Genomic DNA, 25,589 nt, shown 5'->3' with positions numbered 1-25,589 from the left:
CGATGAGTCCTACACTCATATAGTCTTCCTAAAATTGGCAGTGTAGAATAAAGAGGCCATTACATATTGTTGAGTACTTGGACTCCGACTCGTACACAAATATGAAAATAAACTATATTGGACTCAGCTAGCATCTCAGCTGTGTATTCGTCCAATAAATTTCATTATTTAACTCAACAATATGAAATACCCTTATTACACGTACAGACGGTACAGAACCATTTCTTTATTATTGCTAATATTATATAAAGTAGGGGAGAAAACTCGTGAACTGGTATACCGAGAAATGTTCAGCTATGAGGGTTATATTTTGACGAGAACGGCATTGAAATGAACTAAATAATAAATTAAGGTTTATTTTGTTTGTGGATATATAAAGCATGCAGTGTGACAAAGAGTGCGAAAAGTATATATTAACTAATTGTGTTTCGGGTTGAGATATTGTGATAATTGTGTCTCGGTATTCTGACCCAGAACAGAAACATCTCAGAATCTAGCTTTGGCACGACTGGATGTACATAATATAGTTAATGGGCATATTCAGTGATCCCTTTCTCGCAAAGAGTTGTAGTTTTGGGTTTTAACAAATTTCTCCCCTTACTAGCTCTAACATAGCAAGAATGAGGAGGACACTATCTCAAATATTTAGAAAGAACTATAGTTAGTCGAGTGAAGTGACAAAATTTATTGACATTCACCGTCAAATATTTATGATTTACCACTTTTTACTACTTACATTACATACGTCGCTTCGTTTAAGCTGTTTATATATTTATAAGCGTCAAACCATTACAATGTACATAAATACATGTAAAAATTATTTGCACAACAAACAAGACTGACGATTAATTAATATGACAGAGTTACATTAAATTACGAAGAAGAAAAAACAAGACAAAAAGTGCAAAAAAACAATAACAACAAAACATTTTATAAATTAAACTACATTAGTAATACATCAACACTTAGAAAGTGTTTCTTTTAAAGGCATGCCTCAGAAATGAAAAGATAATTCTTTCTTTAGAAAGGGCATATATACGTATGGGTTCTCCAACATTTAATTACTGTTTTTTAAACTGCATGTTCATACATGTTAGATGCTTATATATAACCTAAAGAAAGTAGCACTGAATGTGAAAGTAATCGACACAAAAAATAGCAAAATATAGCCAATGAAGTATTTTGACTTCCACACAAAATACCTAATCACTTAAAATATACATATTACCAATTAGGTAATTGGCCAATGAGAAACGTTTTGAAACTTTAACAGGAAAGGCTTTTGATACATAAAAAATAAATTATTTCTGGGGCATAATGGGCCTTTAAAAAATAAATGACGATTGAAAATTTTCAGATTATCTTATCATTTTTTTATTCAACTTGAACTAATAAAATTAAAAGTTAACGTACGTTGTAAAGATTTCTTGCACTTGAGTGAAAACACGCACGTACAGATTACAATACCGCCTTCAAAAACTTTTTTTTTCTCTTTTTTTCTCTTTTTCTCACCTTTGAACAGAAAATATTTAATACAGCGCTCGGAGTTTTGAATAACTTTTTTGTAGATCTATATAATATAGAATATATACACATGAGTAAATTTATAGGATTTATTTTGATAAGTGAATACGGAATTCTTTGGTGCAGGGTTAAACTATTCAAAACATATCAAATCGATGATTTGCATATAAATTTGGAGAAGGCTAAATTTAAGCTTATTATATTTCGTACTAAAATCATAAAAGGTATATTTCTATGGAGGGGCGGAATTTGTTGTGTTCAAGGTGAAAAGTTAATAAAACTTTGGCCTTCTACCCATGCAAACCAGTTCAGATGAAGATCAACCGGCCGTCCGTGCCGTTTGAGAATGATCTGCAGTACTCTGCACTGTTCGCTAAATTCAGTCAATACATGTTTTGAAACTTTCCCTAAAAGTGATAAATGGTTTCAGTCCATTTATGATATATTTAACAAACTGGTTTAAAGGCCAACATTTTACTCATCGCAAATCTTTATTTTACACATGCTTAGATATATTTCATTATTTCCTGAATCGTCTGGCATTATAAGTTGTCATTTCCGAGACTTAAACTCAAAAGCAGGAAATAACTTTTTCAGCTTATCTCGGCTAATACTAGACCTAAAAGCAAATAAATGTATATATAATGTACATGTGTACACAATTGAAAAGTGACTATTTAAATGAGATTGCGAAATATACTACCAAAATAAAAGACTACAACAAAAAAAATCCATTTTTGTAATCATATCTACGTATTTTATTTTCAAGTGACAAGCATAGAATAGTCTAGATAAAGGAAAGACAAAGCGTTAATAGTCAATCGCTTGCATTTTTATGTGTATCGACCTTAACCCGTCAGTAACCATTTATAAATATCGTACGAAACCAGGAGCGTATCAGAGAGAGTAGGCCTACGTACTGTACTATTGGTGTACAAATCTGAAAATGATGTCTTCCATAATAATCATGATCCCATAAATCCCGAATTGCCTGATACTACAAGTATCATTTGTTTATATATCGCAAGCTATAAACGTAACAGGTCCTATATGTATCATTATTTGAGCCGCGTCACGACAAAACCAACATAATGGGTTTGTGACTTGCATGGATCCAGACCAGCCTGCGCATCCGCGCAGTCTGATCAGCATCCATGCTGTTCGCTTACAAACAATATAACAAGTAGAGAAACTGATAGCGAACAGCATGGATCCTGATCAGACTGCGTGGATGCGCAGGCTTGTCTTGATCCATTCTGGTCGCAAACCCATTATGTTGGTTTTGTCGTGACGCGGCTCAAATTTTCATATAACACAATTTCTCTTAAGTATTATTCGATTGTGTAACTTATAACAACTTTCTTGATCTATAGTCAACCTTTATCTTCATTAAACCCAACATGTCTGGTTCTATATTTACCTATATTTATGTTCCCCAGTAGCTGCCTCTTTGTGTAAGAATAATTGCATAACACAGCAACAGCAAGTGTAACATATTATTTCAAAAATCCCCAGTTTCATATTTCTATATTTATCGCTATTCCATATATCCAACGCTGTCTGGTTTTGAAAGTTATCCAACGCTGTCTGGTTTTGAAAGTATCATTATTTTACTAGTATATACACCCTCTGGCATAATTGTTTAAGGCTCACCTTTTTATATAATCCAAACTTCCCAACTTTCCAAGCTGTCTGTGTCTATTAGTTACTTTTCTTTTATATATTCCCAGTTGCCATGTTCTATAAATATGATTTTTTAACACAGCATAAAAAAGGACTTACTCCTCACAATGATTACCTCCCTTGGCAGAATTCAAAGACGTCACATGATGATGAAAGTCACATGACGTTACGTCGAAATTCAAATGTAAATATCGACCGTTACATAGGTAGAGGATATTGAATGAGTGTAAGTTCAATACTAAATTTATCGCACGAGTTGAATGAAATTATATTATGCGAGACTCTGGCGAGCATAATTTTGTTTTATTAAACAAGTGCAATAAATTCAGTAATGAACCTACACGAATTTAATATTCTATTTATCACATACCCAAAATAAAGACCATTTAAAGTGAAATTTTTCATTGACGCGCCTATTTACACTATGTTTGTATAACGCTAATGACGTCACGTCAAAATATATGCACGGCCGTGCAATACCATTTTTACGGAGTCGCAAAATCGGTACGGGTGTGTGATAAAAAAATCTCACGTCATTTTTCTCTTTCTCTTTTATTTTTAACTTTTAGTGCCTACGTTCGACATAGTTTATCAAAAAATTATCAAAAGTATACAAAATAACGAAAAATAAATTCAAAAGCTAAAAATTATAAAATATCAAAATGTTGTCTCGGTAGAAAATATTCTCGTAATTTTTTAAATTATTTCTAAATATCCACATTATTTGAGCCGTGTCATGACAAAACCAACATAATGGGTTTGCGACCAGCATGGATCCAGACCAGCCTGCGCATCGACAACCTCTTACTAAGCAATTTTCCCCATAATTTCATATGGAAATCTATTTGTAGTAGTAGTTTTTTAGTAGTTTATTCTTTTATTCCATAAGGCAATATGCCCATGATGGCATTACAAGCATGTTATAAATGGCGAACAATGACAAGTAAAATGTACCTTAAACATCAATAATTGGAGAAGTTCGAACATGAATATTACAAACATAAGAACATACACACACACGCGCGCACACATTCACGCTCGCACGCACGCACACACACACACACTCACGCGCATATACATATATATATATATACATGTACATACATATAAGTCTTACGGATGTAATGCGCAGATCATATTGATATACATGTATTCATAAATTATATTTGATACATTAAACCGATCTCAGTCATTATGTGTAGAACGACCTCCATATCGAGCTATTGGTCTTGACGAGACGAAATTCAAGACCAATATTAAGGAGGTATCGTAAGTATTTCATAAGTATTTCACTTTAATATTTTCATTAAAGTAATAATACTTAACATTTAATAAGGATGTAATCTTAAAATGCATCGAGAGTTGGAGAAAAAAATAATAATAATAATTGTATCTACGCATTACTTCCGTACAACACATTATTTCAATAATAATAATAATAATAATAATTGTATCTATGTATTACTTCCGTACAACACATTATTTCGCTTTTCAAAAGCTTTAGATACATAAATTCCAAGTTTCCTAACAATTTTTACATTTTCTATTGTTAACAATTCAATAAATTTAATCATGTTTGGATGCTTCCAATATCTTTTATGTATATATATTTTCCTTAAATCAGTGTACAATGAACATTCAAGAATAAAATGATATTCGTCTTCTAACATATTACATAAAGTACATTTTCTTTCATCAATTGGTGTTCTTAATGGTCTAGTCCATCTACCTGCCTCTATTTGCAATCTGTGAGAAGACACTCTTTATCTTATCAATGAAAAACAAAACTTATTAACTGTAATGTGATCTAGATATTCTTGAAACTTGAAAACTGCTATATTTCTATAAAATAATGCTCGTGGTGAACTTTGTATCCTATCATGCCAGTTTTGAACAAAATTATCTTTCAATCTTTGTTTTACTAATTCTAGAAATATGTCTGCATTTCCTACATTTTGTTGTAACCAAACTTCATAAAAACCTAAAACACATAATACATTTTTCAATCGTGAACACCAATTAACTTTAGTTGGATTATTTTCAAAATCGTTCTTAAGCAATTGATATATCTTATAAATGTACCTATTCTCGTTACTTCTCAAAATTTTTATCCAGTATTTAATGATATTAAACAAATGTCTACACTGAAAAGATATTCTTCCAAGTTCACCGTAAATAAAGTCATTTTGGGTTGTTTTCTTAACACCTAAAATATGTTTACAAAACTGCAAATGTGTTCTTTCAATTGACTGGCTTAAACTAAAACCCATAACTTCACTACCATAATTTAATATAGGTGCAATTAAAACATCAAATAACTCTAACTTATGTCTAGGTTTAATGTATGTAAACCTATATAAATATTTATTTAATTTAAAAATGGCTTTCTGAGCTTGATCTGATAATTTAGTTTGTGCAGTAGTAAAGGAACCGCCACACGTAAAAACAATACCTAGATATGTAAACTTATTCACATCTTCAATTAAATTTTCATTATAATAAAACATAAGGTTATCAGGAAGTCTTCCACCTTTCTTGAAAATCATTATTTTTGTTTTCTCTACATTAACTTTTAACTTCCAAGTGTCACAATAATCACTTAATAAATTGATACAAGTCTGTAATTCAACTGCTGAGTTAGCAAAAATAACAATATCATCAGCATATAAGAGCAAAAATAATTTAAACATGCTTATATCAAGGCCTTCAACATCACTATGTATAAAACTATCTTCAAGGTCATTTAACAACATAGAAAAAAGGAAAGGTGATAAACATTCTCCTTGTCTTACACCAAGAGCACATGTGAATTCAACACTTAATTTGTTTAAATATTTAACCCTTGATTTCACATTTTCATACATTGACTGAATAATATTCAAAATTTTACCACGTAATCCTAGTTTTATAAGCTTATACCACATATTTTCTCTGACTACATAATCGAATGCTTTGCTAAAATAAACAAATAAACAGAATAATTGTTTTCCTTGATTAATGAAATGCGAAATTAAACCATTTAATACAAAAACATTATCTATAGTGCTCATTTCAGACCTAAAACCAGCTTGCGCTTCAATATATACATTATAATATTCAGCCCAACATTTCAGCCTATTATTTATTACACTTGTAAATAATTTTCCCAAGTTACTTAATAATGTTATCCCCCTGTAGTTTTCAACATCATCTAATTTGCCCTTTTTATGCAAAGGAATTACGTAACCTTCGGACCAGCGCTCCGGAAAATATCCTAAATCAAAACTTTTATTAAATAACAAACAAATATATGGTGCGAGCACGTCTCTGCCAGCAATAAAAAATTCATTAAGTAATAAATCCGGTCCGGCTGAGCGATTATATTTTAATTTCTTAATTGCTGCTATTACCTCGTCCGAAGAAAGTTCAATATTTAGCTCCTCAAACATGACCTTAAACTCATTGTTTTTATATTTGTTATTAAAGTCTAAAATATCCTCGTCTGGTACAAAAAATCTATTTTCCGGATTATTTACAGCTTTAAAATATCTCTCAAAAGCTGACAGCGGAATATTTGCATTTCTTATACCGGAAGCTTCCTTAAGCATGTTCCAATAAAGTCGTGCATTTTTTAGCCTGCAATTTTCAATATTTGTATTATATTCTTATGTAGATTTAGATCTATATTTTATATCTTGTAAATTATTACTTTTATCTAATATTTTGTCACTTCAATTAAAATGTTTATTCTTAATATTTAAATTGATAAATTGTAATGTTCTTTCGGTTCTTTTCATTATTGTTCACATTCATTTTGCTATCATGTTTATTCATTGTTTTTCTCATGTTTGTATTCATCCTAAGACCTTTTCATTAGACCATTCTGTTAGTTACAACATTAAACATTGTCCAGAAACTTATTTTACTATTCCAAGCCCAATCTATACTGTACAACAAAACTGGAATACAGTCCGTTGAATAATTTCCCATAGTTACTTGGTGACCAACTACGCACGTGAAACCTGTGCAAAACAAAGACAAAGGCAAAACATTCTAGAAAGAAACACTCCGAGAAGAAAACCACGCTGACATAAAGCTAAATGTGATTATGATTTTTTCCATACAGTGCATGTTTGTATTAATTTCTAAAGATCTAATTAGATCAGTTCCGACCTTAAACTTGTATTTGGGAGGATGTACTGCGATCGAGCGCCCCTCAACATAATCATGCTGGTTTAAGCTGTATGTGTATTTCTGATGACATGCAGCGTTACACGGGATGATCCATCGATTTGCTTGGTTAGCCTTACGTGACATATAATACCGGCTTATTACATGTTCAGATCGACTTGTCTTTAAATTCTGACATTAAACTTGGTATTTTACAAGTTTTCACACAGGTTTCTTTTGGTTGAAAGGGATTTCTAGATAAGGTAATTTTAAACATTTTTACTTATTTGCCTTTTACACAGCGGTAGACAAAAAAACGAGTTTCATTACATTCGCCAATAATGGCGGCTACAAAATATGTTACATTGTTGTACTTTAGTAGGAGTGCCGCGTTGCAAATTATAGATTTAAGTATAATTTGACCTTTTTGGATAGGTATTCATAAATGAAACTAGGTTATTTATTTAGTTGAGAGTTTTAGCTGTTTAAAACAATGGAAGGAGGCTTTGATCAAAACGGACATGTGATACTTTTTTTTAAAGAAATTAATGTGTTCGGGAATGTTCGGCGCCGTGTAATCTTAAAATATAGACGTGTTCTTTTTTCCTTAAATTTGTCTATTTCTTTAGAATTTCAGGGGGTCTGACTATTATTGAATATTAAGAAGTAGGGATATGTAAATCAGGAGGGGCTGTGTAGTACATGTGCTCAGACATTACGCATGACTCAAATCGGCAGACTGCAGGAAAGGGAAGTTACCCAGGCAGTTTTTATGAGTAATCGTGTGGAAAAGGAAGTTTTGTCCAGGACTTTTTTAACAATAGTTTTAAAGTCTATTATACGAACTAAACTTCCCGTTTGAGATATATTTTACACGGTTAAGAATATGTCATTTAGGTCGACACGATAGACGTCTGTTTATTGATCAATTAAACAAAAATACTGATTTTATCTGTGTACAATACAGTACAGTCTTTATTGCTGTAATCAATTATTAAGATTTTATTTGTCGGGGTCGACATTTTTAACTTAATAAGCAATTTAGGACATGCATGTTTGACTAGTTCTATTTAGAAATAAATTATTTAATTAATACAGTTTACAGTATATATACACTCTACACTCTCAGTCTCTGACTACATACAGATTATAATTAGATCTAAAACTTACGCTTCCAAAATGGCAATTTTATTGATAGATCTAGTTCTTCCAAAAGTGTTAATTAGTCAAGTGGCTAAGGCCTCTTCCAATTAAGTGTGAAAAATCACTGCTTATATATTAACAGGACACAGGCAAAACCATTAAGTATACTCATATATGATATATAAGTTATTACATACGAGCTTAACATATCAAGAAATCTTTTTAACCCTTTAAAGTACAGTAGCTGTTTTTTTTTGGTTATGGATTTTCCTTGCTTTTTTGTTATGGATTTTCCTTGCTTGGAAATTCCATTTATTAATGTTTTAACTTTTGCAATATCAATATACAAAATTTGAGCAACCATTAAAAAAGAGCCTGTTCAGACTGCAGCGATATGCAGGTGTCAGACGTCTGATTCTATACTGGAGGCAAAGGCTGATCACATCCGGTTCCAGTCGGTTTAGGAGCTTGGCTCATCATAAAAGATGTGTTCCCCATGTTTTAACACCCCATACTTACGACATGGCCTGAATACATGTAGGGTTGTGTTATCTAGTTACTTCATGTACATTGCACCAGATGGATACTTCACGAAAAAAATGGAAGTATCCTATTTCATAACAGGATGTCTCCAAAGGAGTTGACAGTCAAGTTGACCGTCAAGAAAGCGGATGTAAATGAAGATTTGTTGATACTGGAGTCTTAACCATGCATATATAGAGAATATCAAAATTTTATTGATCAGCCAAAATTTTCCTTGGTTATATAATAGGCCACTATAAAGGTTTATTTATACTAGACTAGTGTCCAGACGTTTCTGACAGTTTAAAAATATTTCCGATTGATTTAACGTTATAAGTGTACTTTAAATAACAGCGCTTTTCATATTTATTAATTTAATACTTTAACAGCATTGAATAACAGTAAAATCTAAACTTCCTACACATTCCACAAAAAAAAGTGTTTCGCATGAACGAGTGAGATAAACCCCAAAATACATTCAGGGTATTTATTCTCTTTATGTAGGTTATGTGTAGATAGAGGTTTATATAAAACACGTTTATATAAAAAGTTTAACAAAATCTTGCATTTATGAAGAATACATGTGTATTTATTAAAGTGATATACGATGTGAAATGTTTACTTAAGCTGTTTAAATCTGGCGATAAAATCTGCTTACCTGTCATTTGTTTTCATTTTAAATGGCAGTCTAAAAAGTACCTGATCTGCATGTATTTTTCGTTATCAGACAAGACCAGTTGCTTTTTCAGATTGTTAACAAAGACACAGTTTGAGGTTTACTTTGCAAAAAGGCATATATACTAGTGCTCTGTGAATGTAAATTTAAGTTAGGCTGGCTAAAATTCGCTCGAAATTACATTTTGGGAGACAAATCTACCTCTGCTGTACGGAAGTGATTTTGATTAAAGAAAATTGCAATAGTCAACTTGTTAAAAAATACCATATTACCTGTAACCCTTTCCGAACTGATTGCTACATATTTCATCATCTTGGTCAATTTCGGCAGTGTTCATGTATAATAATTTTATTATTTTAAGTCTGGGTCATTTATATTCAAATATTACTTCATAATTTTATAGCAGATATATTTAATAAATATTGTTTGTTAAATTTTTGACCAACGTTGGCTAAAAGTAACTGCTAAACATTTGGTTACAAAGCGGGTAACTTCATTTCCGGGTCGCGAAAACATATGACAATCGATCTGTTTTGTTGTTTACGCAGGCCTTTGTAACTTGTTGTATTCCAGTTTTTCCATGTCTTCCTTAATGCGAGTTAAATGTTGAAAACGAGTAATACATTAATGTTTTGTGATGTCATCTAGCCAGATGTAAGATGTAGTATTTGTCAACCACTAACCTTGTTTAATATTTTGTTATGCATTGTGGTTTGTGTAGTTATTTATTTGTTTGTGCTACACTACTTGACTATGAAAATGATACCATCTTAGTTAACATCACAATTGATTTGATGTAGATCCTGTATTTTATTTATAAAATTAAAGTGAGTCATCATAAATAATAAGTAAATAAGGGACCTGTTTTGTTGAATTATGAAGTTTTCTAAGAGGAAAGTTATGTCATTTAGTCGCACCAGAATGGGGCATTTTGAGATTATCAGATAGAATGCAACATAAGGGAGCCCAATTTATTTTGATTTTGCTTACGGAAAATTTGAAACACCTTACTTTGAATCCATTTAAAAGAGGTCATGCATAACCTCCGGATGAAAATGTAAAAAAAAATGTAGCTATAACCTTTTTTGATGAATCCATCAAATTATTGCGCAAGAGAGTTTGCTAGCATATCGACTCTACCATTACATATATTGCTGAAAGGATAAAATGTATCGGCCTGTCTCGTGTATACATGTACATACTACACGCTTCCTCTCAGTAAACGGGTGGTGGGCCCAGGCATTTGGTGTCGTGGCTTCCTAACATATTTATCTATCGTAACATATTTGAGCCGCGTCATGACGAAACCAACATAATGGGTTTGCGACCAGCATGGATCCAGACCAGCCTTCGCATCCGCGCAGTCTGATCAGGATCCATGCTGTTCGCTTACAGACCCTATTACAAGTAAAGAAACTGATAGCGAACAGCATGGATCCTGATCAGACTGCGCGGATGCGCAGGCTGGTCTGGATCTATGCTTGTCGCAAACCCATAATGATGGTTTTGTCATGACACAGCTCATTTATCTATCGCAGTCTTACCAGGTCTCGAATTGGGAGTTCAGTACAAAGGAAACTTAGCAAGTCGGGTTAAGATTTGGAGGCTTACACACAGTGGGATCCGTCTCGAATCTCTTACATTTATTGCCATGACTTGAGTGACACTATATTATATTGATAAGCCAGACCTTATGGCTATTCCTATTAATTTTTGAAAATTTTATTTTTTTGTACGTTTTAAAGTTATTTAACAATAAATCATTTAAAGCTATTTTGAATTTTTGATAATGTTTCATTCTGTGAAAAAGTGAAGGTTAAGTTATTTACTTCAAGGGAAGTTACACATACAGAGGTGTGTTCGGGAATATACACGGCGATTGCTTCCCTTTACAACTGTTTCACATACAATCCGATGGGCAATAATATTACTCGAAGTTTATTTCGCCTGTTAACATTTCACCTGTCATCTGCAAATATTTTTTTAGCTTATGCGTATTCACCCATCTTATTTGTTTCAGTCTGTCAGGTTTAAAAAATCGATGTCTTAAAAATTGTTGATCAAAAGAAAACACACTACTGAAATTTAGAAGTCGTCTCAAAATTCCATGACTTGCCGCATTCCTCGAAATTTCTACTTTTTTATGCATCAGTTGTCCGCCTGATCATGATTGGCTCAATTTGGAGGGCATTGGATTAGTAATCCTTGAGTCGTGAGTTCAATTCGTGCAGTCTGATCAGGATCCATGATGTTTGGTAAGCGAACATCATGTATCCTGACCAGACTGCGCGGATGCTGGTCGCAAACCCATTATGTTGGCTTTGTCATGGCACGGCTCATTTGTCTCTCACTGCTGGTTGCTGGCTCAGAAGTCATGTGGTATTAATAATAGTCGTAACTTACAGTTGGTTATTACTTAAAACCGGTTACGGGATCGATCCCCGAGATGTGACAAAAAAATCGGCATAAATAAAACAGGAAAACAAACTAATGTAGGTATCTGGTTATAAGAGAAATTGGCAAACATTCAAAATGCGGCACGATTTTTGCAACTTTACTTTATAGAACGAAACTGATTCAGTCGATAAATCGTGTAAATTTTATTCACAAATTCCCTTCGAATGAATCGGCTAGGAAAGCAGAGAAAGTTCGTAAAGTCCAAAACATCCTTAAAACCTTAATCGGTGCTCTTTTTACAATGTTCTGTCAAAGTTCACGTTAGTTTGCCAAGCTTTTGATCAACAATATTTTTTATCAATTCAAACCAATCAAAGCGACGAACAAGATAAAGACTAGACTCAAAAGAGTACATATATCAAAAAGATTTTGGATGCAAACTTGACGGATAAGTAACGTTTTAGACGGAAGTTACTAGTAAGCAATGATAAGTTACATACTGTTTTTGTCCAAAGCTTCCTTTCTGATAGGTAATGTCCTGTATAAAAATGCGCTTAGTTTGAAGGGTTGAATTGAGTAGAAACCCGTCATATTAAAAAAGAACCACTGTATTCACAATAATTTTGATATATACCTAACTCAAAAGATTGCTTTGTGTCCTTTGACTGGAGATTATATGAATTTTTCAGTTTACTTACAGCCGAAATGTTGCATTTTATTATTATATTCTATATAATTTTAAGGATCTGATAAACCTTATCAATATAAAGTACATTGTATTCAAAATATTGATATTTTTCAGGAAAAAATAATGTCTTGGGATAGCTACCTTGATAATTTGTGTGCACAAACAAAAGATGCTTCAGGTGCGGAACACTGTGATAAAGCATGCATCATTGGGCTAGACGGTGGGGCTGCCTGGACAACGGCTGGGCATGGCAAAGCTCTAAAGCTGTCGCCGGAAGAGTCTGCAAAAATAGCTAGTTGTTTCAAAAGTAAGGATTTTGGGCCTTTTATGTCTGGTGGAATCTTTGCAGAAGGTACTAAATACCAATTTTTAAGGGAAGAAGATGGTAAATTGGTTCTGGCCAAAAAGAAAGATTGTGGGTCATTAAGTATACAATGTTCAAAAACCGCTATAGTAGTTGCCCACACCAAAGAGGGCGGTCAGCAGGGAAATTCCAATAAAGGTGTGGCAGTTATTGCGGATTACCTAGAATCATTGGGTATGTAATGAATGGACCAACAATTCCAATATTAGGACATTTATGTCATATGATATGCTCACACTGTGTAAACTGTTTTATTATGATAATTGACCAAAACATGCTATAACATTAGTATAATTCCGAGCTCTACTCTGGTTCCAGTAGCAATCTTGAGGAGGTCATAAAGTAATTCGTTTGTTAGATTGAATTACAGTGTTTGGTAATTAAAACCACCATTTAAAGACCTTTCAACAGTGACTTTTAAAAGTTATTCTGGTAATTAAAGCCATCATTTAAAGAACATTCAACAGTGACGTAAGCTTATTCCTTGGACAGCAAAAAGTGCTTGTGTGTATGCAATTTTCATTATTCTTACCGTTAACATATATTCTAAGGCGAAAATTAAATTGATAGACGGACTATTTTCTACACAATGATACTATACATATGTGCATATATCTAAAGATGGAAAATATGTGTTATTTCTATACTATTAATAGTGGTATAACTTGCAATCTAGTGACTATAACTTGAGATATCTGATGTTAAGTTTGTTTTATCTGATGCAAAAATGAAAACAATTTAGCGTATATAAATTACCAAACTTATTATTATATTCCATGTTGAATTTCTTTTTGAACGTGTGTAGCTCATTGTATGGGTTCTTTATACTATATATCATATTCCTAAATCTCCTTAGTATATTCACCATTTTCTTTTGCTAAGGTCCGGTAATTAATAAACACAGTGCGCTGAATTTTGAGCTAAAAATAGCAGCATTTGCTCAAGTCTTGCGGAAGGGAACTTTTGTTTTACTTCTACATCGGTCATAAAATAATTTTGAAAGTCTTTACTAAGTATTTGAATATATGGAGTAGATAAGGGTGTTTTTTATCTGTTAAAGTGGATGTTGCTATTTTTAGCTTATAAGCACATGTATAAATACATGATTTTTGTTAAGAGGACCATTAAGTAGTTTGAATGTTTAAATTATGTGGAAATTGAAAATGTTGTTAATATTACCGGACTAGGCTTCTCTAGATCTGAAAAATGAATATTGCATATTATGCCAATAAACCAATAAAATTCAGTTTGTATGTTTGTTTTTATTAGTCCCTAAGAGCCAGATATAATTATTTGCTCCAAGGATCACTGTCTATATTTTTGGTAATTTGACACGGGTTCCCCTCAGATTTCCCAGCTGTACTTCTGAAGGAGGAACCTAGGTGCCCAGATAGTGGAAAGTTCGAACCTGTGTAGAACCGTCGACTTGTATACTTACTAGCAGGTTGACTCCTTCGTATAGGATACAAAGTCCCATACAGGATTCTAACCCAATTGTGGCAATGTGCAACGGACAAACAAAGTCGCATCTTACCACTTTTACATTACAAGAAGGTCCGTAATCAAACAGCGTTTGTCACTGGTGTTGACCTTTTTGACAGAAACACGTCACAAGAAATTGACGTTTTCTTTTTAAACTGACCTTCCGGTGTAGGAATACATCGTGTTTAATTTGGCCAAGCTATGATGTTCCGACATACACCTAGCGACAGTAATATATTTTTGTTTAGGACAAAGCCTTTTAATGCCAAATACCCAGTTAGGTCCCTAGTAAAGTGTTAATTTTTAATGACAATGCTTGAAAAATACCAAACGTTGGCCCAATCTGAGGATATGAGTACAAGAACATTTTGTGCCAAAAACGCAGTCTCGTACTGAAAGCTATGTACCTTGGTATTAATTCTCGTCGATACAATCTAGAACCCCATATCTTAACATTTGTTGAACATTAAAGATGAACCAAAAGGGACCTCTTATTTGAAGCGCTTAGTATAGACATTAATCTACAGTCGGAACTCCGGGAACTCCGACTATTATTTATAATCTATTAATGCGGATAGAAAGTAGTTGTACTATTAATTGGCTTCAGATGTTAAAACAACAGAGTGGCAATCTTGTTAGAATAGAAAAATTAGTAACGTAACAGAATATAAAGCAATTTCGGTGAAATTATGACTGGAAAAAATGTGTCTGAATCAACTTAAGAATTTTCATTGACAACCAATTACGTCGTAAAACCAAATCCAAAATATTGAAGCAGGTATACAATTTCTAAAAATATCAAGCCTATTACATGGCAATTTTCATTTCCCATTTTTAGTTCGGCTATTACAAGAATATGGTGAGCAATTTTACTCGCCCTGACGTCAGCGTCACACTTTTGGTTAAGTTTTTGCGTGCATATTAATATCCCCAAAATTACTAAAGAGAAGGGGTTGAAACTATCCACATTTATTTGAGAGCGTAATAAGAGGTCGCTTTCCTATGCCGATAACTCTTACATAGATTTTGACAGAATTATGGCCATTTTTTAACTTCGAGAAATCTAAATCTTTAAGGCCAAGCACTGACAATAGTCGAGCACACTGCCCTACTAACAATTTTTTTAAGTGCCATATTACCATTGCCAAAAGATACTCATTTGCTATATTTATTAGCTTTTTTAACGCTTCCCGAAGGGAAAGCATATAGTCGTCTGTCCTCTTTTTTTTGTCCGGGACATAACTCTGAAACAACAAGAGGTATCAACATGTAACTTTGTATAGGTAGATAGTTCTCATTGGGTAGATGTGCAGTGCACAAGAACCGTAACTCTGCATTTCCTAATTTTGGAGTTATTGCCCTCTTATATTTTGGACATTGTCCGGGACATAACTCTGACACTACAAGAGATATGAAAGTAAACAGATCTCAAAGAACAGTTACTCTGTCTTGCCTATGTTTGGAATTTTGTCCGGGACATAACCGTGAAACTGCATCTATGTCAGGGAGCATCAACCGGCTCTTATATTTGGTAACATGTCAGTAATTTGTTTGCCTCTTCTAAAGAAACAAATGCATTTCTGAGGCATAATATGCCTTGAAGTAACGTCAGTAGTTCTGCTAAATGATAAATAATGTACGAAGGACAGACTGAGTCAACCTCCACCATGTACGCTCAAAAGTGTTGTTACGGCTGATCCCCACTCCACACACACAAACAAAATAAAGCATGTCAGAATCTGAGAAACGTTCTGTACGTTACTTGTTCTATGGCGATAGTTACAGATATTAAAAGAACAAGTGTGACTAGACGGACTTATTAATTAAAAAAATGAAAAAAAACTTTTTTTTCTTAAATTTTCTTTCTAAACCGTTTAAACCGTTCATTTGCTATTAGAAAAAGTAAATAAAAGCCAAGTATTGTCCCCGCCAGACGGTGGCTCGTTTATTATTTAAAGTATTTTTAAAAAATAATTTTACAACCAAAATTATATCATACCAATGTAAGGTGGGTTTCTTTTATGAAAAATAAAAATTCAATAACCATGTATATGCAGCGTTAAACTTGTTATTTTAAATCACGTTCCGTATTTTTAAGTCGGGTTCCATTAAATAAAATCATACAACCAAATTGTGACAAAACTGTTGACACAAAAACATTGTTTGATTATAACAAACATGTCATATTTCATGTCAGTAATATGAAAACAATCTTCATCTGGAAAGCATTGGAACATACTCTTTAATTTGTTTCTTTTCCTCATTGCTGTTTGACAGAAATCAAACATAGCATTGTTGACATTATGCCACTTTCCAGCTGAATAAAATGGCATTTAAACTTTGGAAAGAGTTAAGAGGTCACATACAATGTGTCATACAGCATCAACCTAAACTTCAATCTAATTCTAATTTATACATCAATTAAATTTAATAATTTATGCTTGAAAACATAAGTCTTTCAGGAATAACGCTTTAATTATCTTTTTTTCCTAATAGAACTTGTTCCCAGCAAGACACAGAATCCACGACGGTAAACGAATAAAGCTGGGAACAAACCATGCTAGCCAGGGGTGTCCAGATTGTTCCAAAATCTTGTTGATTTGTCGCATTTCTGTTGGTGTGTGGCCCGCAGCGTCTGTGAGATTGTACCTCCTCGCTAAATCGCACGTCAGTACAATTTTCCCGCTCATTTTCATCACTTGGTCGTCTGTTGCCATTGCAGCTATACACTGCCCAGCAAACTCTGGAGTTTCACCTCCTTCAAAGAATTTCAGAATTTTTTCATCTCTTAAGATTGATGACCGATCTTTACTATCGGTTGATTTTTTTGCTTGGTTGCGCAAGTTTTTCAGCATAATTTCAGTTCCAACTGCACCTGGCCATAAGCTAACGAAAGCAACGTTGTGCTTCTTTAACTCGACCGCACAATCTGCTGCCATCCGATCACACGCTTCTTTTCCAATACCATATGCAACGCCAATTAAATACCGCAGTCCACCACTAGAAGAAATGTTCACAATCAAACCTCGCTTTCGTGGAACCATAATCCGTGATGCATATACAGCACATATGTAATGATTGCGCAACCCGACAACATTGACGTCATCCCATATTGATGGAGGTTGGTCCCAGAACTTAACTTTGTAATTTTCTGAAAGGACATTGACTGCAGAGTATGCATTGTTCACTAATATGTCTAATTGATTCTCATTTTCCCGTTTAACTTGCTCAAACAGTTGTTCGATGTCATTATCTTTAGAGTGGTCACATTGGACTGGTACACATATTCCTCCGCGGCGTTCAATTTCGTTTGCAGTTTCGCGCAAGGAGCCGCCAACTTCCGAATTTCTAGGTGGATCTAAAGTGCGCCCAGTAATATAAACTTTTGCTCCCTTTTCTGCAAGTTGAAGGGCTATACCTTTTCCTATGCCTCGTGTAGCGCCTGTGACGATACAAACTTTTCCCGCTAGTGGCGAGGCAGACATTTTGCAAGCTGCAAAATAAAATATATGTGTACAACAATTAATTTTAAATGTCTGTAAAAATGTCAACTAAAATTTTATAAACTGCTAGACATAGATTTTCTTTTAAATTTCAACCAGGGTTTGAAGCCCACGAGGACAAAAATATAGAAAGAAATGACAAAGTAAACAACAATATGAAATACTGACATTTCTGTTTTCTGTTATTTGGTAAAGATCATTAATTATCATCATTCATGATCGGCATTTTGCAGTTTACAAAATATAAACATTATTTAATTTCAAAATAAAAAAATAAAGCATTCACATATATTCCCGTGAACTTGGCGAAGTTTGATATATGTTGCACAACACTGAATAATATTTGTATCTTATATCATTAGGCCTTTATAAATATCATTATCATTATAAGTAAACGTTTAACACCTATAGCTGAGGTTAGCCGTTTTGGCGCCATATGACCTAACCTGCGTTGGTGGATGAAAAACCAACCAAACAAACAACAAGGGTGCCATAGTCACAAAATACGCCCGTTTACGAAAGCTTTAGATGGAGATGGGGGCATTATGGATAAGTGTTATCTAGCAAGCAAGTTTCTATTCTTGGCACTGTGTTGTTAAATGAACCTTAAAACAAATCAGTAGGGAAGATATGCACAGGATGTGTGACCTTGACCTTGGTCGCAGGGACCTGAATTTTATGCACGGCACTCAGCCTCACAATGATGAACATTTGTGCCAAATTATATTGAAATCCCTCTATGCATGTAGAAGTTTTGCTCCAAACAAGCGTTTTTCTATGAGCTCTAACTGTGACCTTCACCTTTGACCTAGAGACTTGGTTCATGTGCAGGGCACTACGTCTCATGGTGGTGAACAATTCTATTAAGTAACATTAAAATTCCTCCATGCATGTAGAAAGTATGCTCCGGACAACTTCTGGATATTTAATCATCTCCAGTGACCTTGACCTTGCAAATATTAACCTAAATTAAATGTGTCACACCTGTAGTCATGATAGTTACCATTTTTGCTACAATCCATCAATAAATGATGACTAAATGGTCCCTATACACATCTTCAAATTTTTATCTGAACTTTGACCTCTGTGTAACCTTGACTTTGGTCGCAGGGGTCTGAATTTTGCGTGCGACACTCAGCCTCACAAAGGTGAACATTTGTGCCAAGTTATATTGAAATCCCTCTATGAATGTAGAAGTTTTGCTCCGGACAAGCGTTTTTCAATGAGCTCTAAGTGTGACCTTGACCTTTGACCTGGAGACCTGGATCATGCATGGAGCAATACATATCATGGTGGTGAACATTTCCATTAAGTATTATAAAAATTCTTCCATACATGTAGGAGATATGCTCCAGACAAAATATGGATATTTCACCATCTTTAGTGACCTTGACCTTGCATATATTGACCTAAAGTACATGTGTCACAGCCGTAGTCATGATAATGACCATTTGTGTTACAATCCCTCAATAGATGATGATTAAATCGTCCCTATACACATCTTCATATTTTTATCTAAACTTTGACCTCTATGTGTGACCTTGACCTTGGCTGCAGGGACCTGAATTTTGTGCGCGACACTCCGCCTCACAATGGTGAACATTTGTGCCAAGTAATATTGAAATCCCTCTATACATGTGGAAGTTTTGCTCCGGACAAGCATTTTTCAATGAACTCTAAGTGTGACCTTGACCTTTGACCTAGAGACCTGTGCGCGACACTGCTGCTCATAGTGGTGAACATTTCTATGAAGTTTCATTAAAATCCCTCCATACATGTAGGAGATATGCTCCGGACAAAATTGGACGCCGCCCGCCCGCCCGCCAAGGGCGTTCCCATAATACGTCCCGTTTTTCAAACGGGCGTATAAAAATTAAACGTGTCACGTTGTAGGTTCCATGATTGCCAACGTATGAACACATCTGCAGATGTTTCTAAATTCAAATTTTCGTCATTTTTTACGATTAAAATGTTGAATTCTACTGAAGCCGGTGCTTGGACGGTAGCTTGCAATTATCACTACCGACCATACACACTATAAAAAGGCTAAATGAAACCTTCAATTGTGCCGATTTTAGGCGTTCTTTAATTAGATCTTTCTCTATTTTACAATTTCATACGCGGTCGCCGCCCGATGTCCGTACGGCGCCTGTGCATTTAAAAGTGAATCGGACCGTTGCCGCGCGGGCGCCGGGCGACAATGACTTTACATTTAATGACATCCTAGATAAATCAGCCAGTTGTAATTATGCCAGCAAAGAAGTCAGCTGCCAAAGCCAAGGGGAAGGCCAAGGAGTTGGTCCGTGTTGTTGACAACGAGTCACCAACGGCCAGTATCGAGGCCGTAGAAGGCGAAAATCAATCAGACATTCGCATGGACATAGAAGAAAAAATTCATGTTTACTAGTATTCAAAAGAAATTCACAAATATATTTTTGAGGCAATTACAACTTCTTCAAGCTGAAATTACAACAAACACAAGCAGCCCGGTCGCCGGATGACAAAACGATGACCGCCCGGTGCCTGTACATGAATCGTCCGGGCACCAGGCGATAATCGTTTGACTACTTTCCTCTATTCAGGCACCGGGCGGGGCCCGGCCGATGTCCGCCCGGACGCCTTTTAAATCGGACGCTGTTTTAGTAGAACAAAAAATCGCCCGATCAAAAAATCATCGCCCGGTCGCCGCCCGGCGATCGAGCGATGTCCGCTCGATGATATTTATACTCAGTGACCCCAAAAATTATCGTCCGGCCGCCGTTAGCTTTTAAGTATTACTTAAAACTCGAAGGCGCCCGCCCGATGAGCAAAATTTTCAGCTGCTGCCGTCCGATAGTCACTGGCGCCGGACGGACGCCGACCGATGTTGCGATTTTTTGGAGAAACAGACGCCGCCCGGCGGCATTTTCTTATTTGTGACCTAGGCTTTACGAAGTATATGGTACTAACATATACTTCGTAAACACTATTATCATAGTAGCGTAGTAATTTTTACAGCTGTTCTTTCATAAAGATATAGAAGATATTTGTTTAGTTCAGTGTAAGATCGGAATATATTTCACCGAGTGAGCACCGAAAGGTATATTTCACGAGTGGCGCAATCTTACACTAAACTAAACAACTTTTCTTTTTATTATATGCAAAGAAACGTTTTAAAAAGACATTTAACCTAATACTGAATGAAAAGCGCGCCAAATAATAATATAACGTGACGTCATTTACGACGTCACGTCATTAAGTTGGTTCCCAGTACTGTGCACGCTGGTATTTCACTGAAATAACGTAAGGGGCTTAAATTCAAAACAGTGAAATTATCAAAGTGGTAATTTCACTGTTTCAAACAGTGAAATTACCATTTTTATATCACTGATATATTTCTATAAACCACCGAAAAGCATGTAATAAAATGACGTCATCTGAGCGCATTCATGAGCGGTCTAGCTTTAATGATTTCAGACGGGTTCTCGGACATGGATAAAACATCGAAATCCAAATCCGATTTGAAACTTTATCATGGTCGGTAAAATGTTTACCGCAAATTTCAATGACACTCTTTTATTGCTGATACCTGCAATACTATTTTGTAAGAGACTGATTGTTTTAGTTGGGGCGTTTGCGAGAAAAAAAGCCAAAATATGATAGGCAAATTTATGAATTGGATGTAATTGTTTTGATCAAATCATTTATAATAAAAAACTGTACGGATATGTCGTGCAAATATATCTGACGTCATAGTGGCACAACGTCACGCTAAATAGAAAACGTTTCGTCAAATAATCTGGAAATTTCTTATGTAATAAATTTATTGAACTTTTTCGCAAAACATTATCTTCTAACTAATTCAATAAATTCAATATAGAACCTATACTCATTCATTATTCTCGTTTATGAATTTTCTTTTAATGAGCGACCAGATATTGTATAAACACAGGCTCATCGCCTCTGGGTGTAAGCTAGTCGCAATCACTTTTCGTTTTGTTTATGTTTGACGTGGTTCAAATATTAAGATTTTCTTATCAGTAATTTGTTAAAGTAATTTTGGAAAAGAAAATATATCAAGTCTTCCGTACCATTTTAACATTTTTGCTCTGGTGAATGCATTTCTTCTTTCTGATTAAGGGATAAGACCATAATTATCGCACAACACTGGCGAAATTTAATGTGAAGACAACAATACACAAATGTTTCCTAAAAGTGGAGGCTTTTCTTTCCATTCTGCATTTTATACAAAAATATTCTCAAACTATAAACGTGTGTTTTACTTGGTATATTTACAACGAATATCTATTATGCCACCAGCTAGAAAGATATTGATACCCGATGGTGCAGCATTGTTCAATAAAATTTATTTCTGAAATGACAAACTTTTTGTTTCAAATATCTATCATTTCCTACATACAAATAATTTATTATCAGCTGACTGGACAAATAGAAATCCATCAAGTAGAAAAATGCGCCGTACGTTATCATTGATATTTTATACGCCATACGTTATCATTTCCGGAAAATGCCCCGATATTAATATTTACACCAGTAAATCTAGCCAAAATGGGCATGAATGATTACTTGACAACATATTACAAATTTTTAAAGTCAGTGGTTTCAGTTAATATACATATATGTAAAGAAACAGCGAGTTTGAGTGAAGAAGCCGTACGTTACCACGATCAAACCGGTGGAAAATTCTCTCGCTTCGAATCTGGTGACGCGCATTTCAGAAGAAGTACGGGACGAAACTTCATGAAATAAATTTCTGTGTGCCAGGAAAATTGTGTAGAAGGTTGTTATATGTACCTTTACACAAGAACATCATGAATTTCAGAGAAAAAAGGGAAAACCCTATTTTTTGGCTGCATCCGCCATCTTGTTTGTTTGGGTAACGAACGGCGTGATTCCTCCCCGTGTTTTATATTATCAAGTCATTTTTTCATCTATGTAGCATGGAAAATGAAAATATCAGATTAATGAAGGATAAACATGAAATATGTTAAGGATAGGTTTTATTCTTAGGACTACTCAGGGATCATGAAGTATCTTTCACATATCTGATAATGATCTTTCAGCCTTTTTAACTGCCAAAGAGTAAAAGAAGCAAAAATGTCTCTCGCAATTGGCCAAGGAGTACCTTTTTGGAAAATATAATGGGACACCAACAATGGTTAGCTTCTGAGAAATAAAAATGAAAGAATTTCTGCCTTTAATTAATATTTTTGATACGCATTAATGGGTTTCCAATATTTAATAGCCTATTTAAAAATTGGATCAAAATTCTTTATAAAATAATTGATAGCATGCTTGATAATTAGCCTTTATATACGTTCCTATCTAATTTAAACTTCGTGTTCTTTGATATTAATGTTATTATAAAAAAGCAGTTTGAAAAGAAACCTTGTATGCCCTTACACAAAGATGAACATTATCTGTCAGTCTTAATCTGATTAGTCTTACATAATATATAGATTATTATCATCCATTTATAATTACATTGAATCAAGGACTGACAAATGTGATTTAACCATAGTTAAAAGCGCATTAAAGGGACTCCGCTGAGGTTTAAAAGCCTAAAAACATAACATTTGAATTTCTGACATAAATGAGCTGGGGCTCTTTAAACAGAAATATATGCAAAGATAGTTAAGAAATACACTTTGAAATAAATTGAAAATCGTATTTCTATGATTTTCTTAGCCCGATTTGAGTGAAAAGCGTTTACACGCTTTTCATTTTGGGTTATTTTTTACAATTTGAATAATTGTTTTGGAAAAACAAAATGCGCTAATGATCTGAAATTAAGCTTAAAGATTAGTTGTCTAAACCTACGTACGTACATCATATGGTACATTTATCTGGAAAAAAATATTTTCAGTCCCATCATGTCAAAAAACCTCAGTGGAGTCCCTTTAAGCCCTCAAAAAAATTATTATTACAATTTCCGAAGAAAAAAAAACTCAGAAAATATTTCAGTTACAATGATTTAGTATTTGTTATTGAAGTAAAATACCGTTTTGTTTACGTTTTGCTACCTTTACTATAACGTAATAAATGGTGTTGAAAAGAATAATGATGAACATAAATATTATTCAACATTTGAGGTTTAATGTGCGTTTTAGACGTCATGTACAAATACGAGGTATGTTCAAAAAGTTCATGGACTTTTAGCTGTCATTTTTTTACTTTGTTCATAAAAACAACCCGGTCAATTGCAAAACTTCTACACGAGGATGTACAGTATGAAAGGTTTGCGAGCTGCACATGTCCGGCATGTTTAATTTCTGCATCGGGTCTGAACATTCAATTCTGACTAGACAATTAAATTTGAAGAATATTTAATTTTATTCACAAGTATACATGGAGTATATGCGTATTTACCATAAATAGATGTAGAACTTAACTGTTTGTACTTCATGTATTTTCCCTGATTTTGTTTTATCATTAGCGTGCGCCGGATCGTGTGCCCTTTGTTATTTGTAACTATCACAACATTGTTATTAATTTTGTAAACATGTAAACATATTTTGTTGATTTTTTCACTGTATGTTAAGGACATGTTCCATTATTTGTCTCTTGTAAAATCGTGTACGCAAATTAAAAAAATGTGAACTGAGCGCGGTCAACGAACTTTTTGAACAGCCCTCGTACATTGACAAGTATAAAATTACAAACTGACAAATGACTAGTTTTACTGTATTCGAAACTAAGTTTCTCTTTTAGATCGAAGAACCTGGAGACGAAAAAAATGTTAGTGTAAAAAAATTGTAAATTGTTGTTGTTGTTATTGTATGTCCCGGCAAGCATGTGTATGTTGTATGTCACAGCAGGTACGTATATTAACGTACTTGGTCACAGAATGGATATGCACAGTGTTTGTGTTATTGTAATGGCGGTGTTGCAGTTGAGGATAAACATAGTTAGACATTGTGAATGGATCCTTTTTAGTTCTCTTTAGAATAAATAAAGAGCACAATATTTTAGGTTTACGATATCGGGAGATAAAAAAACAACAGACAAACTTAAGATAACCCAACTTGACACTTAATAAGTTTACACTAACATAGATCTACTTAATTCTCTATATAGGCCTAAATAAAGAGCACCATATTTTATATTTAAGTCTTCAGAAGAAAAAAACACAGACAAACTTAAGATAACCCAAATAAGAGACACTTGTTACAATGTAAAATCAAAATATGGAGTATACATACATAAGTAGCGTTGTTGTTCCGTGATATATTTCCTGACCTTGATGGGCGTATTCGATTGAAAAGCGAGTTACGTAAAATGTCTAAATCAAATTGGTCCTCTGGCTCTGAAAATAGTCAATTTTACAAATTCGTGTTGATCAATAGCGTAAAAAAACATGGTATAAATAATATAACGTGACACAGAAAATATTGAAAAGGAAGGATTTCTGTGTTAGATGTAATAAGACTTAAGCAAAATGACTTCTTTTCTGGGACT

The 25,589-nt window shown here is 34.1% G+C and overlaps 2 protein-coding genes across 2 annotated transcripts; one reads left to right on the top strand and one right to left on the bottom strand.

The window, feature by feature from the left end:
• The first annotated feature begins 7,449 nt into the window (after positions 1 to 7,449).
• On the top strand, positions 7,450 to 14,392 carry LOC132735563 (profilin-like). The gene is made up of 2 exons (XM_060722517.1): positions 7,450 to 7,619; positions 12,897 to 14,392. Exon 2 carries the CDS (start codon positions 12,906 to 12,908, stop codon positions 13,326 to 13,328), a length of 423 nt encoding a protein of 140 aa, XP_060578500.1. The 5' UTR covers positions 7,450 to 7,619; positions 12,897 to 12,905; the 3' UTR covers positions 13,329 to 14,392.
• A 2,154-nt stretch (positions 14,393 to 16,546) lies between these two features.
• On the bottom strand, positions 16,547 to 25,460 carry LOC132735552 (dehydrogenase/reductase SDR family member 1-like). Its single transcript, XM_060722505.1, has 2 exons — positions 25,334 to 25,460; positions 16,547 to 18,121 (listed from the first exon to the last, which is right to left on the bottom strand). Exon 2 carries the CDS (start codon positions 18,111 to 18,113, stop codon positions 17,118 to 17,120), a length of 996 nt encoding a protein of 331 aa, XP_060578488.1. The 5' UTR covers positions 18,114 to 18,121; positions 25,334 to 25,460; the 3' UTR covers positions 16,547 to 17,117.
• Between the last annotated feature and the right edge of the window lie 129 nt (positions 25,461 to 25,589).

The sequence above is a fragment of the Ruditapes philippinarum genome, unplaced genomic scaffold, assembly GCF_026571515.1.
Source record: "Ruditapes philippinarum isolate M1 unplaced genomic scaffold, ASM2657151v2 ctg2534_1_1_1_1, whole genome shotgun sequence".
Lineage (NCBI taxonomy): Eukaryota > Metazoa > Mollusca > Bivalvia > Venerida > Veneridae > Ruditapes > Ruditapes philippinarum.
This window is presented reverse-complemented; position numbering and strand designations above follow the sequence as displayed.

Excerpts from the sequence above, each read along its gene's own strand:
- LOC132735563 (XM_060722517.1), top strand. The coding sequence starts at position 12,906 with ATGTCTTGGGATAGCTACCTTGATAATTTGTGTGCACAAACAAAAGAT.
- LOC132735552 (XM_060722505.1), bottom strand. The coding sequence starts at position 18,113 with ATGTCTGCCTCGCCACTAGCGGGAAAAGTTTGTATCGTCACAGGCGCT.